This window comes from Bufo bufo, chromosome 4 (assembly GCF_905171765.1).
Source record: "Bufo bufo chromosome 4, aBufBuf1.1, whole genome shotgun sequence".
Lineage (NCBI taxonomy): Eukaryota > Metazoa > Chordata > Amphibia > Anura > Bufonidae > Bufo > Bufo bufo.
This window is the reverse complement of record NC_053392.1, coordinates 594,106,438-594,123,907: the sequence shown is the minus strand read 5'-3', so window position 1 is coordinate 594,123,907 and position 17,470 is coordinate 594,106,438. Positions and strand designations below refer to the sequence as shown.

At 44.0% G+C, this 17,470-nt stretch overlaps 1 protein-coding gene across 1 annotated transcript in view; it reads left to right on the top strand.

Moving 5' to 3' along the window:
* The window catches only part of HHIPL2 (HHIP like 2), a 127,167-nt gene extending 110,757 nt beyond the window's left edge, over positions 1-16,410 (top strand). Inside the window, exons 15-16 of the mRNA XM_040430192.1 lie at positions 9,962-10,145; positions 16,328-16,410. Of these exons, the coding sequence (XP_040286126.1) occupies positions 9,962-10,145; positions 16,328-16,410 (267 nt within the window). The remainder of the gene's footprint in view (positions 1-9,961; positions 10,146-16,327) is intronic.
* The last annotated feature ends 1,060 nt before the right edge of the window (positions 16,411-17,470 follow it).

Below are 17,470 nucleotides of genomic sequence, written 5' to 3'. Positions count from 1 at the left end.
TCATTTTTTACAGAATTTGATTTCAAACTCCTTACCACACATTTGGGCCCCTAGAATGCCAGGGCAGTATAACTACCCCACAAGTGACCCCATTTTGGAAAGAAGAGACCCCAAGGTATTCGTTGATGGGCATAGTGAGTTCATGGAAGTTTTTATTGTTTGTCACAAGTTAGTGGAATATGAGACTTTGTATGAAAAAAAAAATAAAAAAAAATAAATCAGCATTTTCCACTAACTTGTGACAAAAAATAAAAAATTCTAGGAACTCGCCATGCCCCTCAAGGAATACCTTGGGGTGTCTTCTTTCCAAAATGGGGTCACTTGTGGGGTAGTTATACTGCCCTAGCATTTTCCAGGGGCCCTAATGTGTGGTAAGTAGGTAAATGACCTGTGAAATCCTAAAGGTGCTCTTTGGAATATGGGCCCCTTTGCCCACCTAGGCTGCAAAAAAGTGTCACATATCTGGTATCGCCGTATTCAGGAGAAGTTGGGGAATGTGTTTTGGGGTGTCATTTTACATATACCCTTGCTGGGTGAGAGAAATATCTTGGCAAAAGACAACTTTTCCCATTTTTTTATACAAAGTTGGCATTTGACCAAGATATTTCTCTCACCCAGCATGGGTATATGTAAAATGACACCCCAAAACACATTCCCCAACTTCTCCTGAGTACGGAGATACCAGATGTGTGACACTTTTTTGAAGCCTAGATGCGCAAAGGTGCCCAAATTCCTTTTAGGAGGGCATTTTTAGACATATGGATACCAGACTTCTTCTCACGCTTTGGGGCCCCTAGAATGCCAGGGCAGTATAAATACCCCACATGTGACCCCATTTTGGAAAGAAGACACCCCAAGGTATTCAATGAGGGGCATGGCGAGTTCATAGAAATTTTTTTTTTTTGGCACAAGTTAGCGGAAATTGATATTTTTAATTTTTTTCTCACAAAGTCTCCCATTCCGCTAACTTGGGACAAAAATCTCAATCTTTCATGGACTCAATATGCCCCTCACGGAATACCTGGGGGTGTCTTCTTTCCGAAATGGGGTCACATGTGGGGTATTTATACTGCCCTGGCATTCTAGGGGCCCTAAAGCGTGAGAAGAAGTCTGGAATATAAATGTCTAAAAAATTTTACACATTTGGATTCCGTGAGCGGTATGGTGAGTTCATGTGAGATTTTATTTTTTGACACAAGTTAGTGGAATATGAGACTTTGTAAGAAAAAAAAAATAATAATTCCGCTAACTTGGGCAAAAAAAATGTCTGAATGGAGCCTTACAGGGGGGTGATCAATGACAGGGGGGGTGATCAATGACAGGGGGGGTGATCAATGACAGGGGGGGTGATCAATGACAGGGGGGTGATCAATGACAGGGGGGTGATCAGGGAGTCTATATGGGGTGATAACCACAGTCATTGATCACGCCCGTGTAAGGCTTCATTCAGACGTCCGTATGCGTTTTGCGGATCCGATCCATCTATCAGTGCATCCGTAAAAATCATGCGGACATCTGAATGGAGCTTTACAGGGGGGTGATCAGGGAGTCTATATGGGGTGATCACCACAGTCATTGATCATGCCCCTGTAAGGCTTCATTCAGACGTCCGGATGCGTTTTGCGGATCCGATCCATCTATCAGTGGATCCGTAAAAATCATGCGGACGTCTGAATGGAGCTTTACAGGGGGGTAATCAATGACAGGGGGGTGATCAGGGAGTCTATATGGGGTGATCACCACAGTCATTGATCACGCCCCTGTAAGGCTTCATTCAGACGTCCGGATGCGTTTTGCGGATCCGATCCATCTATCAGTGGATCCGTAAAAATCATGCGGACGTCTGAATGGAGCTTGACAGGGGGGTAATCAATGACAGGGGGGTGATCAGGGAGTCTATATGGGGTGATCACCACAGTCATTGATCACACCCCTGTAAGGCTTCATTCAGACGTCCGGATGCGTTTTGCGGATCCGATCCATCTATCAGTGCATCCGTAAAAATCATATGGACATCTGAATGCAGCCTTACAGGGGGGTGATCAATGACAGGGGGGTGATCAGGGAGTCTATATGGGGTGATCACCACAGTCATTGATCATGCCCCTGTAAGGCTTCATTCAGACGTCCGGATGCGTTTTGCGGATCCGATCCATCTATCAGTGCATCCGTAAAAATCATGCGGACATCTGAATGGAGCTTTACAGGGGGGTGATCAGGGAGTCTATATGGGGTGATCACCACAGTCATTGATCATGCCCCTGTAAGGCTTCATTCAGACGTCCGGATGCGTTTTGCGGATCCGATCCATCTATCAGTGCATCCGTAAAAATCATGCGGACATCTGAATGGAGCTTTACAGGGGGGTGATCAGGGAGTCTATATGGGGTGATCACCACAGTCATTGATCATGCCCCTGTAAGGCTTCATTCAGACGTCCGGATGCGTTTTGCGGATCCGATCCATCTATCAGTGGATCCGTAAAAATCATGCGGACATCTGAATGGAGCTTTACAGGGGGTTGATCAATGACAGGGGGGTAATCAATGACAGGGGGGTGATCAGGGAGTCTATATGGGGTGATCACCACAGTCATTGATCACGCCCCTGTAAGGCTTCATTCAGACGTCCGGATGCGTTTTGCGGATCCGATCCATCTATCAGTGGATCCGTAAAAATCATGCGGACATCTGAATGGAGCTTTACAGGGGGTTGATCAATGACAGGGGGGTAATCAATGACAGGGGGGTGATCAGGGAGTCTATATGGGGTGATCACCACAGTCATTGATCACGCCCCTGTAAGGCTTCATTCAGACGTCCGGATGCGTTTTGCGGATCCGATCCATCTATCAGTGGATCCGTAAAAATCATGCGGACGTTTGAATGGAGCTTTACAGGGGGGTAATCAATGACAGGGGGGTGATCAGGGAGTCTATATGGGGTGATCACCACAGTCATTGATCACGCCCCTGTAAGGCTTCATTCAGACGTCCGGATGCGTTTTGCGGATCCGATCCATCTATCAGTGGATCCGTAAAAATCATGCGGACGTCTGAATGGAGCTTTACAGGGGGGTGATCAATGACAGGGGGGTAATCAATGACAGGGGGGTGATCAGGGAGTCTATATGGGGTGATCAGGGGTGATCAGGGGCTAATAAGGGGTTAATAAGTGACGGGGGGGGGGGGGTGTAGTGTAGTGTAGTGGTGCTTGGTGCTACTTTACTGAGCTACCTGTGTCCTCTGGTGGTCGATCCAAACAAAGGGGACCACCAGAGGATCAGGTAGCAGGTATATTAGACGCTGTTATCAAAACAGCGTCTAATATACCTGTTAGGGGTTAAAAAAAACACATCTCCAGCCTGCCAGCGAACGATCGCCGCTGGCAGGCTGGAGATCAACTCTCTTACCTTCCGTTCCTGTGAGCGCGCGCGCCTGTGTGCGCGCGTTCACAGGAAATCTCGGCTCACGCGAGATGACGCCTATTGGCGTTAGTGTGACCTGGGAGCGCCGCAGAAATGACGCCTTTCGGCGTTAGCGTGACGGTAAGTGGTTAAACGTGTTATATCTCCACATCAAATAATACTATAAATCCCCCTCAATTTCTCCTCACATCGCAGGCACCAGGCAGCTGAAATTATTCATGCCTTCAAAGAGAACTTATATTTTATGGATGAGCTCACAAGAGCTCCAAGCGAGGAGAGCGGCATCGTAATCACTGCCCATCACCCAGGAAATGTACAGTATGGATCCCATTAACTCAGTCTGGGTACTACAATGATACATGTGACACTACATTATCAGCAAAGCGGGTCTCACGTCAAGAATCTAATACTGGATCAGCTTCAAACAATTATATACAGGAGGCAGTATGATAGTAGTTATATTCTGCTACATGGGAGCAGTATTATAGTAGTTACAGTATATTCTTATACATAGGAACAGTATTATAGTAGTTATATTCTTGTATATAGGAGGCAGTATTATAGTAGTTATATTCTTGTACATAGGAGCAGTATTATAGTAGTTATATTCTTGTACATAGGAGGCAGTATTATAGTAGTTATATTCTTGTACATAGGAGCAGTATTATAGTAGTTATATTCTTCTACATAGGAGGCAGTATTATAGTAGTTATATTCTTGTATATAGGAGGCTGTATTATAGTAGTTATATTCTTCTACATAGGAGCAGTATTATATTAGTTATATTCTTGTACATAGGAGGCAGTATTATAGGAGTTATATTCTTGTACATAGGAGCAGTATTATAGTAGGTATATTCTTGTACATAGGAGGCAGTATTATAGTTATATTCTTGTATATAGGAGGCAGTATTATAGTAGTTTTATTCTTGTACATGGGGGCAGTAATACAGTAATTATATTCTTATACATGGAGGTAGTATTACAGTAATTATATTCTTGTACATAGGAGGCAGTATTATATTAGTTATATTCTTGTACATAGGAGGCAGTATTATATTAGTTATATTCTTGCATATAGGAGGCAGTATTATAGTAGTTATATTCTTGTACATGGGGGCAGTAATACAGTAATTATATTGCTATACATGGAGGTAGTATTACAGTAATTATATTCTTGTACATAGGAGACAGTATTAGAGTATTTATATTCTTGTACATAAGAGGCAGTATTATAGTAGTTATATTCCTGTACATAGGAGGCAGTATTACAGTAATTATATTGTTGTACATAGGAGGCAGTATTATAGTAATTATATTGTTGTACATAGGAGGCAGTATTATAGTAGTTATATTCCTGTACATAGGAGGCAGTATTACAGTAATTATATTGTTGTACATAGGAGGCAGTATTATAGTAATTATATTCCTGTACATAGGAGGCAGTATTAAAGTAATTATATTCTTGTACATAGGAGGCAGTATTACAGTAGTTATATTCTTGTACATGGAGGTAGTATTACAGTAATTATATTCTTGTACATAGGAGGCAGTATTATAATAGGTATATTATTGTACATAGGAGCAGTATTATAGTAATTATATTCTTGTACATAGGAGGCAGTATTACAGTAGTTATAGTCTTGTACATAGGAGCAGTATTATAGTAGGTATATTGTTGTACATAGGAGCAGTATTTTAGTAGTGATATTTCTGTACATAGGAGCAGTATTATATTAATTATATTGTTGTACATAGGAGGCAGTATTATAGTAATTATATTGTTGTACATAGGAGGCAGTATTATAGTAATTATATTGTTGTACATAGGATACAGTATTATAGTAGTTATATTCTTGTACATAGGAACAGTATTATAGTAGTTATATTTTTGTACATAGGAGCAGTGTTATAGTAATTATATTCTTGTACATAGGAGCAGTGTTATAGTAATTATATTCTTGTACATAGGAGGCAGTATTATAGTAGTTATATTCTTGTACATAGGAGGCAGTATTATAGTAGTTATATTCCTGTACATAGGAGGCAGTATTACAGTAATTATATTCTTGTACATAGGAGGCAGTATTATAGTAGTTATATTCTTGTACATAGGAGCAGTATTATAGTAGTTATATTCTTGTACATAGGAGCAGTATTATAGTAGTTATATTCTTGTACATAGGGGGCAGTATTATAGTAGTTATATTTTTGTACACAGGGGGCAGTATTATAGTAGTTATATTATTGTACATAGGATGCAGTATTATAGTAGTTATATTCTTGTACATAGGAGGCAGTATTATAGTAGTTATATTCTTGTACATAGGAGCAGTATTATAGTAGTTATATTCTTGTACATAGGAGCAGTATTATAGTAGTTATATTCTTGTACATAGGGGGCAGTATTATAGTAGTTATATTCTTGTACATAGTAGGCAGTATTATAGTAGTTATATTCTTGCACATAGGAGCAGTATTATAGTAGTTATATTCTTGTACATAGGAGCAGTATTATAGTAGTTATATTCTTGCACATAGGAGCAGTATTATAGTAGTTATATTCTTGTACATAGGAGCAGTATTATAGTAGTTATATTCTTGTACATAGGAGCAGTGCTATAGTAGTTATATTCTTGTACATAGGAGGCAGTATTATAGTAGTTATATTCTTGTATATAGGAGCAGTATTATAGTAGTTATATTCTTGTACATAGGAGCAGTATTATAGTAGTTATATTCTTGTATATAGGAGGCAGTATTATAGTAGTTATATTCTTGTACATAGGAGCAGTATTATAGTAGTTATATTCTTGTACATAGGAGCAGTATTATAGTAGTTATATTCTTGTACATAGGAGCAGTATTATAGTAGTTATATTCTTGTACATAGGAGCAGTATTATAATAGTTATATTATTGTACATAAGAGCAGTATTATAGTAATTATATTCTTGCACATAGGAGGCAGTATTATAGGAGTTATATTCTTGTACATAGGTGGCAGTATTACAGTAGTTATATTCTTAACCATATTTCTTTTTATTGAAAGAAAAAGTAGAGGGCATATGCCTACACATGACAACAGCACGATGACAATGAGTCACAAGATGAATATGACATACACATCATGTATAAACATTATAAATGATCATGTATATCAATCTGAGATTAATAGTAAATAAGGAAATGGGGAACATAGGAAAGGAACATACAGGGAAAAATGTAGCGGGGAGAACAGGGAAGTAGGGAATTCTGCTCTTCTATATAAAGTTTCTATGTGCTTTCCATGGAGACCACAATTTTAGGAAGCGAGAGCGTGAGTTAGTTTCCCAATGCGCTAGCTCCTCAAAACGGTAAATCTGGTCCACCTTATCCGTCCACATAGGGAGAGTCGGAGGGGAGTCATTTTTCCATAGGAAAGGAATAAGCAGTTTAGCTGCAGTAAGCATTAATGTCGGGAGATTATCCTTGGCAGGAGTGAGGGTACTATTGGGGCACCATAGTAGAATAAGTTTGGCGTCCAAGATGATCTTGGTATTGCATATTTGGTTGATCAAAGACTCAATTGTCTTCCAAAACGACTGGATTTTCTGGCAAAACCACCAAATATGAGAGAGGGAGCCCACTTCCAAGCCACACCTCCAGCATGCTTCTGGGACCTCTGGGTTCAGTTTATGCAAGAACTCAGGTGTCTTGTACCACCTACTAAGGAGCTTGAAGGAATTCTCCTGAATCCTCACGCAGCGGTTGAAGCCATGCTAATGCGCCAGGATAAAGGCTCTTTCCGGTTCCGTAAGGGTCAAAGAGAGCTCCCTCTCCCAGGAGGCCACAAAACGGAGCTCTGGGGGAAATGAGGAGAGCATTTCTTTATACATCTGAGATAGTGGTCTAAGAGGGTGTTTAGTGGCCATAACCTTCCTCTCAAGCCAGGAGGATGAGCTTTTCCCAGAAAGGGATCCAATACCCAATTTAGTATCTCTTTTAAAATTAGCAAGATAAAAAAAATGGCGCAGTCTTAACCTCAGGGAGCTCCATTATCAAATCCAAATTCAAACTGCCATCCGGGAGAAGGACATCTCGCAAAGATATATCGGCGAGCTTAGACCAAATCCCGGAGGGGTTCAAAATGGATGGATGAATGTAGCTTTGTAGTAGTTTAAGTGGCATACAGGGATTAGGGAAGCTAAATGTTTGGGACTGGACCATTTTGGACCCCTCTACCAGCATACCCTTCCAGACCGGAGAGGAGGCATAGTGATTAGCTGAGAAGGCCCTCATACCCCACAGAGTAAGGCTCCATTCACACGTCCGCAAAATGGGTCCGCATCCATTCCGCAATTTTGCGGAACGGGTGCGGACTCATTCATTCTCTATGGGGACGGAATGGATGCAGACAGCACACAGTGTGCTTGTAGAAAAGAAGATGGCTTCGGCAGCATATCGCAATATCAAAAGAATTCTTTAATCGTACCTCCAGACACAAACGGCAACGTTTCGACTGTACACCAGTCTTTGTCAAGCCTAATAACATCAAAGCTGATAGGCATATATATACCCCCCACATAAAATACACACCCCGTTACATCATCAGTACAAATCAATGCATAATAGAATACATATGTGCTCATTCCAACTTACAGCTCATGCCATGTCTACCAAGCTCGTGTTATTCACCTCGGCGTTCCCTTATCCGTATTGCGCAGCCGTGTCGCAACACATTTGCATGCCCGGAAGTATCATGCGTCGCCATGGCAACCGGCCGCGCACGTGTCTCTAGCCAATGGGCTGCCAGAGGCACCCATTGACGTCACAGTCTGCGCGTCCACCCCGTGACACTCACCCAAGCGCCCGCCTCCATGCGTCAATAATGTAGGTCACATGGGGTACGCAGCCAATGACAACACAGCGCGAGCTACGGCGCCATGGTAACGATGACACCACGGTCAACGCTGCTATCTGTAAAGTAAATATGTGCAATCCGTATCCAAAATGAACAGATCTATGTACTATGAAGCCCCTGCCCACAGCGATAATCACCTGGTTGACAGAAGGCATCAATCCGGACTGCACATATTCACACACATGACAGAAATGGAAAACAATAACATATCATAGCAAGTGTGGTACACAGTAGCCACACTTAGCCGCAGTCTGGACAATGTATCCCATATCGCATGAAGATCATAACCCTTTGTCAGATAAATTAAGGAATGTTCCCCCGGGGATGCGTTACATATAAGTTTAAAAACATGATGTCCCTATACTGTGAGGACAAAACAGTGACAATAATCAATCAATGGATGAGACATTAAACTCTATGTTCAAGCCAAAAGGTTGTAGGGACCTAAGGGTATGGATCCATTTAAGTTCCTTTTTCCTCAGGATTCCCTTCCTGTCCCCACCTCTTCTCAAATATCCTACGCTATCGATAACTCAAAATCTCAATTGATTGATGGAATGTTTGCAATCAATGAAATGTTTAGCAACCGGTTTGTCGAGAGCACCTGTTCTTATTGTGCTTTTATGTTTGTTAATTCTTTCCCTCAATTCCATCGTAGTCTCACCCACATAGATCAAACTACACGGGCACTGTATCATGTACACCACATCTGTGGATTTACATGTATAGTGACCTTTGATCTTAAACCGTTTACCACTGTATGGATGTGTAAAACCGTCACCTTTCATGATGCCACCGCAGTTGCAACAGGAAAGGCAAGGGAAATTACCATTCCTCAGTGGTGCTAGTCTTTTCTGTCTCTCGATGTCCTTCCCACCTATATCCGCCTTCACCAATCTATCACGTAGGTTGGGGCTCCGTTTGTATGCCATCATTGGGGGAACTGAAAATTCAGTGACTGCAGGCAATCCTTTCTGCAGGATCTGCCATTCCTGACCTAGGATGGTGGCTATATTGCCGCTATCACTCCCAAAGATGGATACAAATGGAATTCGGGGGATCTCCTGTTTTTGTGGTTTCCTTATCAAAGTGGAGCTACGTTCCATAGATATAATTCTATGTTTAGTACGGTTGATCAATTTGGTGGGATAACCTCTCTTACTGAACTTATTGCACATCTCATCCACCCTAAATCCAAAGAGAGTGTCATCTGATACGATACGGCGTACCCGAAGTAATTGACTCCACGGTAGGGAGCTTACCATATTCTGAGGGTGGTTACTGTCATACATTAACAAAGTATTCCTGTCTGTAGGTTTTTGGAAGAGATCAGTACTGATGAGGACATACAGCGGCTTATCAATGTGGATGGATGTGATGTGGCCTTTTTGAGTTCCCCCTCTGTTGATATCCTGAAACGCAAAGCGGAGCAAGATCTCAAAAGATTGAATACCATGGAACTACATTTAATCACCTTAAGAGAATATTATAAGCAACAAAGGATACCAAGGGGACTTAGATCTAATCTTCGCCCCAATTTATTTCCAGCCAATGGCAATTTTTGCAAAGCCTTTGAAGCGATCAACAATCAATATTCTTTTGAACTAATGTTATTAAACATAGACTTTTTGCAGAAAGAGGTTGACAACCTGAAGAAAACCACAGCCGAGTTGGAAATCCAGATCCAGGACCTTATGAGTGCTGAGGAGTTTACGGTATACAAAGAAAAGACCACTCAACACATTCTACGACACAAGTTGGAGGTTGAACACATCAAGAGAGATAAGTGGCATAGAGATTTAGATGATTACCAGTCTGGTAAAATATATAACTGGCAGTCATCTCAACCACAAAGGTTTAATAGACGCAGACGGGGTAAACGCTTTGATCAAGGTAAATTTGGCTTTAGCACTGGTGAATCCGATTCCGCTGATGAATCAGGCGCGTCCAATTTTTTAGGCCCAAGCAGAAAAAGAGGGGAGGGTGATACAGAAGGGGTGGTAGGAAACACCACCGATCCAACAAGAACCCTTCCCCCAATACCAATAGAGGCCTCCACCCATATACAGGGGAGAGTAACGAGACGCGGACAGCGGAAATGATGAACTTGGTAGTGAATATCTCCTCCTCCCAGCTTGACAAAGCACACATCAGTGTGTTAAGCCGTGGCCTGACATTTTGCCCTACAACCTCACGGGACTGGTTCGAGTTTGAGCTCGACCTACAAAAGTTCTTTAGGCGCTTGAGATTAAAAGCCTTCTTTTCAGCTAGAAATATTGATGTACCTGTCAGTCAACCTGTTGTATCCACTGATATCCCGATGTGTAAAAACTTCGAATTACGTAATAAAAGTCATTTTACTCCACCGCAAAATAACCATGTGGTTGAAACCTATATCGGTTTTGTCAGGAAACGTATCGATCAATTGAGGGTGGAGGAAACCCATCAGCTCAAACACAACCTGTCTCAAGATGAAAGGCGGGCTGTCCTTGACCTGGAACATAATAAACAATTGACGATCAAGCCAGCTGACAAGGGGGGTGCCGTGGTCGTGATGGACACCTGTAAATATATTGATGAGATCAACAGACAGGTAGGAGATGGTAATGTTTATGAGATGTTGGACAGGGATCCAAGGTGGGACATAGCAGATATCATAGGGGTGTTATTGGATGAGGCTCTCAGCAAAGGAATCATTGATGATGAACTAAATAGCTTTCTGCGTGTGAGCCATCCGATCACCCCTGTGATATATGTATTACCAAAGATCCACAAGAGTCTTGTGGATCCCCCTGGCCGACCTATTGTGTCGGGCAGGGGTTCCATCTTTAACCCTGTGTCCATCTTTTTGGACAAAGTGTTGCGGATCCACCCGACCACGGCGCCCTCCTATGTCAGGGACACGGGCCATTTCCTGACAAAGCTGAATTCACTTGACTTGCCGGCGGAGTTTTTGCTTGTGAGTTTTGATGTTGTATCCTTGTATACGTCCATTGATCACTCCTATGGTTTGAATGTCGTCGATGTGGCCCTGGCCAGCACAGAGCTCTCTCCTGGGGTGCGCCGGCTGATCCTCGCCCTCCTGGAGGTGGTCCTGAGGAGAAATTATTTTCTCTTCGGGGACACCTTCTACCAGCAAAAGCGGGGTGTGGCGATGGGGTCTAATGTGGCCCCCACCTACGCAAACATCTTCATGGCGGAGGTAGAGGATCGGCTTGTGTATCGCTCCATATTTTTTGAGAGAGTTCTGTGCTGGTGGCGCTACATCAACGACATTTTCCTGATTTGGGCGGGTACTGTACCTGAGTTGGATGAATTTCATGCGCACCTGAATTCTGGGGTCCGGGACCTGCAGTTCACCGTGATGCATTCTGCCCGTGAGCTGCAGTTCCTTGACGTCCGAATTCAGGTGCGCAATGGGAGGATCTGTACTGATCTTTTCCAAAAACCTACAGACAGGAACACCTTGTTAATGTATGACAGTAGCCATCCCCAGAATATGGTAAGCTCCCTACCGTGGAGTCAATTACTTAGGGTACGTCGTATCGTATCAGATGACACTCTCTTTGGATTTAGGGTGGATGAGATGTGCAATAAGTTCAGTAAGAGAGGTTATCCCACCAAATTGATCAACCGTACTAAACATAGAATTATATCTATGGAACGTAGCTCCACTTTGATAAGGAAACCACAAAAACAGGAGATCCCCCGAATTCCATTTGTATCCATCTTTGGGAGTGATAGCGGCAATATAGCCACCATCCTAGGTCAGGAATGGCAGATCCTGCAGAAAGGATTGCCTGCAGTCACTGAATTTTCAGTTCCCCCAATGATGGCATACAAACGGAGCCCCAACCTGCATGATAGATTGGTGAAGGCGGATATAGGTGGGAAGGACATCGAGAGACAGAAAAGACTAGCACCACTGAGGAATGGTAATTTCCCTTGCCTTTCCTGTTGCAACTGCGGTGGCATCATGAAAGGTGACGGTTTTACACATCCATACAGTGGTAAACGGTTTAAGATCAAAGGTCACTATACATGTAAATCCACAGATGTGGTGTACATGATACAGTGCCCATGTAGTTTGATCTATGTGGGTGAGACTACGATGGAATTGAGGGAAAGAATTAACAAACATAAAAGCACAATAAGAACAGGTGCACTCGACAAACCGGTTGCTAAACATTTCATTGATTGCAAACATTCCATCAATCAATTGAGATTTCGAGTTATCGATAGCGTAGGATATTTGAGAAGAGGTGGGGACAGGAAGGGAATCCTGAGGAAAAAGGAACTTAAATGGATCCATACCCTTAGGTCCCTACAACCTTTTGGCTTGAACATAGAGTTTAATGTCTCATCCATTGATTGATTATTGTCACTGTTTTGTCCTCACAGTATAGGGACATCATGTTTTTAAACTTATATGTAACGCATCCCCGGGGGAACATTCCTTAATTTATCTGACAAAGGGTTATGATCTTCATGCGATATGGGATACATTGTCCAGACTGCGGCTAAGTGTGGCTACTGTGTACCACACTTGCTATGATATGTTATTGTTTTCCATTTCTGTCATGTGTGTGAATATGTGCAGTCCGGATTGATGCCTTCTGTCAACCAGGTGATTATCGCTGTGGGCAGGGGCTTCATAGTACATAGATCTGTTCATTTTGGATACGGATTGCACATATTTACTTTACAGATAGCAGCGTTGACCGTGGTGTCATCGTTACCATGGCGCCGTAGCTCACGCTGTGTTGTCATTGGCTGCGTACCCCATGTGACCTACGTTATTGACGCACGGAGGCGGGCGCTTGGGTGAGTGTCACGGGGTGGACGCGCAGACTGTGACGTCAATGGGTGCCTCGGGCAGCCCATTGGCTAGAGACACGTGCGCGGCCGGTTGCCATGGCGACGCATGATACTTCCGGGCATGCAAATGTGTTGCGACGCGGCTGCGCAATACGGATAAGGGAACGCCGAGGTGAATAACACGAGCTTGGTAGACATGGCATGAGCTGTAAGTTGGAATGAGCACATATGTATTCTATTATGCATTGATTTGTACTGATGATGTAATGGGGTGTGTATTTTATGTGGGGGTATATATATGCCTATCAGCTTTGATGTTATTAGGCTTGACAAAGACTGGTGTACAGTCGAAACGTTGCCGTTTGTGTCTGGAGGTACGATTAAAGAATTCTTTTGATATTGCGATATGCTGCCGAAGCCATCTTCTTTTCTACATGTATACTATATGGCCTGATGGATCAAGGGCCTACGGTTAGGCGGTTGCATTGAAACAAGACGCATTATCGTGAGACCGTATAGTGCTGCTTCTACAACACTATTTGTAGCACACAGTGTGCTGTCCGCATCCGCATTTGCGGTGCGCGGCCCCGATCTTTGGGTCCGCAGCTCCGCAAAAAGATAGAGCATGTCCTATTCTTGTCCGCAGTAATATGAGTATGAGTGCCAATCTGGAGGCCTTTAATGTCCGGATCTGCTCTAATTCTACATAAAAGGGTCTCCATCACTAATATGAATAGTGCAGGAGAGAGGGGACACCCTTGCCTCGTCCCATTAGTGATGCGAAACGGCGGGGACAATGCACCATTGACTTTGACCATGGCAGAGGGGGCCGAATATAAGGTATGTATGGCACTAATAAACTGGTCGGGTAAGGGCTCTTTCACACTTGCGTTCTTTTCTTCCGGCAGAGAGTTCCGTCGTCGGGGCTCTATGCCGGAAGAATCCTGATCAGTTTTATCCTAATGCATTCTGAATGGAGAGAAATCCGTTCAGGATGCATCAGGATGTCTTCAGTTCCGGACCGGAACGTTTTTTGGCCGGAGAAAATACCGCAGCATGCTGCGCTTTTTGCTTCGGACAAAAATCCTGAACACTTGCCGCAAGGCCGGATCCGGAATTAATGCCCATTGAAAGGCATTAATCCGGATCCGGCCTTAAGCTAAACGTCGTTTCGGCGCATTACCGACGTTTAGCTTTTTCTGAATGGTTACCATGGCTGCCAAGACGCTAAAGTCCTGGCAGCCATGGTAAAGTGTAGTGGGGAGCGGGGGAGCAGTATACTTACCGTCCGTGCGGCTCCCCGGGCGCTCCAGAGTGACGTCAGGGTGCCCCACGCGCATGGATGACGTGGTCACATGGATCACGTCATCCATGCGCATGGGGCGCTCTGACGTCATTCTGGAGCGCCCCGGGAGCCGCACGGACTGTAAGTATACTGCTCCCCCGCTCCCCACTACTACTATGGCAACCAGGACTTTAATAGCGTCCTGGCTGCCATAGTAACACTGAACGCATTTTGAAGATGGATCCGTCTTCAAATGCTTTCAGTTCACTTGCGTTTTTCCGGAGAAGCCGGATCGTATTTTCAGACCCCTGTCTGCCATGGACAAAGCCAACTTGCTCTTCATGAACAATGTCAGGAAGGACACTTTGAAGCCTTGTGGCCAGAATCTTCGCCCACCATTTCACATCATTATTAAGCAAAGAGATCGGCCTATAGTTACTGCAGCAAGTCGGGTCCTTATTTTCTTTATGTATGACCGTAATATGCGCCAATAAGGAGTGAGGAGCGAGGGAGCCTCCAGTAAGAAGGAAGTTGCACAAATTTCTGAAACGGGGGATTAAAACGTCCTGAAAGGACTTATAGTAAGTGATGGAAAATCCATCAGGGCCCAGGCTTTTGCCCGAAGGGATAGACATGAGAACCTTACAGATCTCCGAGTCACTGATAGGCCTAGTCAGCTGGGACGCCTTGGTTGGGGATATGGAGGGAAGGCTTAGGGTCTGTAAAAATGTATCCGTAGCCTCTGAGAGGTCACTAGGAGTGGTCCCAGTGGGGGAGGTAAATTGTATAATGACTCATAGAAGGCGCAAAATGCCTTGGCGACATCAGGGGTAGATTTATGTACGTTTCCCTTAGAGTCCTTAATAGAGGAGACAAAGGAGTCAGAGAATTGCTTCTTGGCAATGGCCGACATCAGTCTGTTTCCTCTATTCCCATGAGCATAGGCTTTAAAACGTGAGCGCAGTACCAGCTTTGCAGAAGTGATATTCAATAAATTTTTTAGACGTGATCTAGCTTCAGTGAGTTCCGCTAGGGCAGGCAATCCTCTTCAACAAGGAATCCAGGGCTTGTGTCCTCTGTTTTTTCACATATGCCCCCAAAGCAATGAGTTCTCCCCTAAGCACTACCTTATGGGATTCCCACAAAATGGAGGGGGAAGGAGGGGAGTCTTGTGTGTCATTAAGCATAAAAAACTCAGATATCAAGGCTTTGACTTTGGAGGCGTGGGTGGGATCCAAAATCAAAGTATCATTTAGACGCCATAGACGCTCTTTCCTCTGAGAACCAGACATGGAGAAGTTAATGAGAACAGGAGCATGATCAGATAATGTGATGCTACCTATTCGGGCCCCAGAGACATTACGTATATGTGAATCTGACAGGAACAGATAATCTAATCTGTGGAAGGACGCCTTGGCATGCGAGTAATACGTATATAATCTCGGCCATTGGGGTTCAGGTTACGCCATACATCCAAAACTTTCAGTTTTCTTAGGGAAATTTTTAACCTTCTCAGAAGTTTATAAGACACAGACGGTCTACCTGTGGAAGTGTCAACGGCCGGATTCAGAGTGACATTGAAATCTCCCCCTAAAACCAGTAATCCATCAGAAAAGGATGACAATAAATCAAGGGTCTGAACGAGCCATGGTACTTGGCCTCTGTTAGGGGCATATAAGTTAGCGAATGTCACTGGGGAATCACCTAGTACACCTTTTACAAAAATAAACCTACCCTCAGTATCCGCAGAAGTAGCGGTGTGCTTGAAGGGAAGGCATTTGTGCACAGCTACACTAACCCCCCTACTGGCAGAGTTATGCGTGCTGTGAAACCACTGGGCAAATTTCCTAGGAGGGAGGTTGAGGACTTTACCAGTTTTGAAATGGGTCTCTTGCAGAAAAGCCACTGAGACTTTATCCCTTAGAAGGAGACAGAGGATTTGAGACCTTTTGCATGGCTCGTTCAGCCCATGTACATTAAGCGAGGCAACTACTATGGAAGACATTTCATCAGACAATCGAGGGATTGACAGCACAGATTATCCACAGAAGCATCAAAGAGCAAATAATAGATATGAGCAGAGGGGAGGGAAGGGGGAGAGGGAAACATATAAAATAAAATAAGGTAGGTAACATATAACATGTTGAACCGGTGAGGAACCAGCTCGCTGAGATGTAGTGAGTGCTTCACTTATCACCAGCCAAAACAGGATTGGACTGGCGAGGGGGCAAGTAAAGCACCTTGCGGTCTAAAACAAGAGACCGACAACAAAAAAGGAAACATCCAGCATCGGTAACTATCTGGTCTTTTACCCTTCATGCCGGGATCAGATTCTGCAAAGTGACGTTTAGCAAAAGCAGCGAAGCGTCCCAAGACCGTCCCGCTATTATTAGCAAAACATTAGCCATATAACACAGAACAGGTTCCACAAAAAATGGAGAAAAAGGACAGGTTCATCCAAAATGAGCCTATAAACAGGGAGATGGAAGACAGTCATCCCCAAGCCTGGAGAGAGTATGCATCAACAGCACACGCTCACATATGGAGCTGAGGAAGACGGAGTTCAGGTGAGGGCCCTATCCATCCTGCTCCTTCCCGGACGGTCCGGTTTACCTGCTGAGGCCATCTGCCATGCAGCTGCACAAGGTGAAACAGGCAGGGGGCCATCCTGGTCAGCCGGTAGCCATGAGGGGATATCCACAGGAGGGACATCCAAAGACTTGCAGACAGAAGCGAGGTCTGTGGGAGAACGCACGGTAAGTAGTTTACCATTTCTTGAAATCGCCAACCCGAAGGGATACAACCAACGGAATGGAGTCAACGTTTTCCTCAGGACATCCAGAAGGGGCTTTAAAAGGCGCCGCTTGGCCAACGTGGATGGCGCAAGGTCCTGGAACATTTGGATCGGAGTGTTCTCATATTCTAGTACCTCTAACTCCCGTTGCTTTTTCAGGAGGGCCGCTGTGTCAACGTAGCTCAACAGGCCACAGATCACGTCCCGCGGTGGTTCTTGCGGCTTCGGCCTGGGACGCAGGGCCCT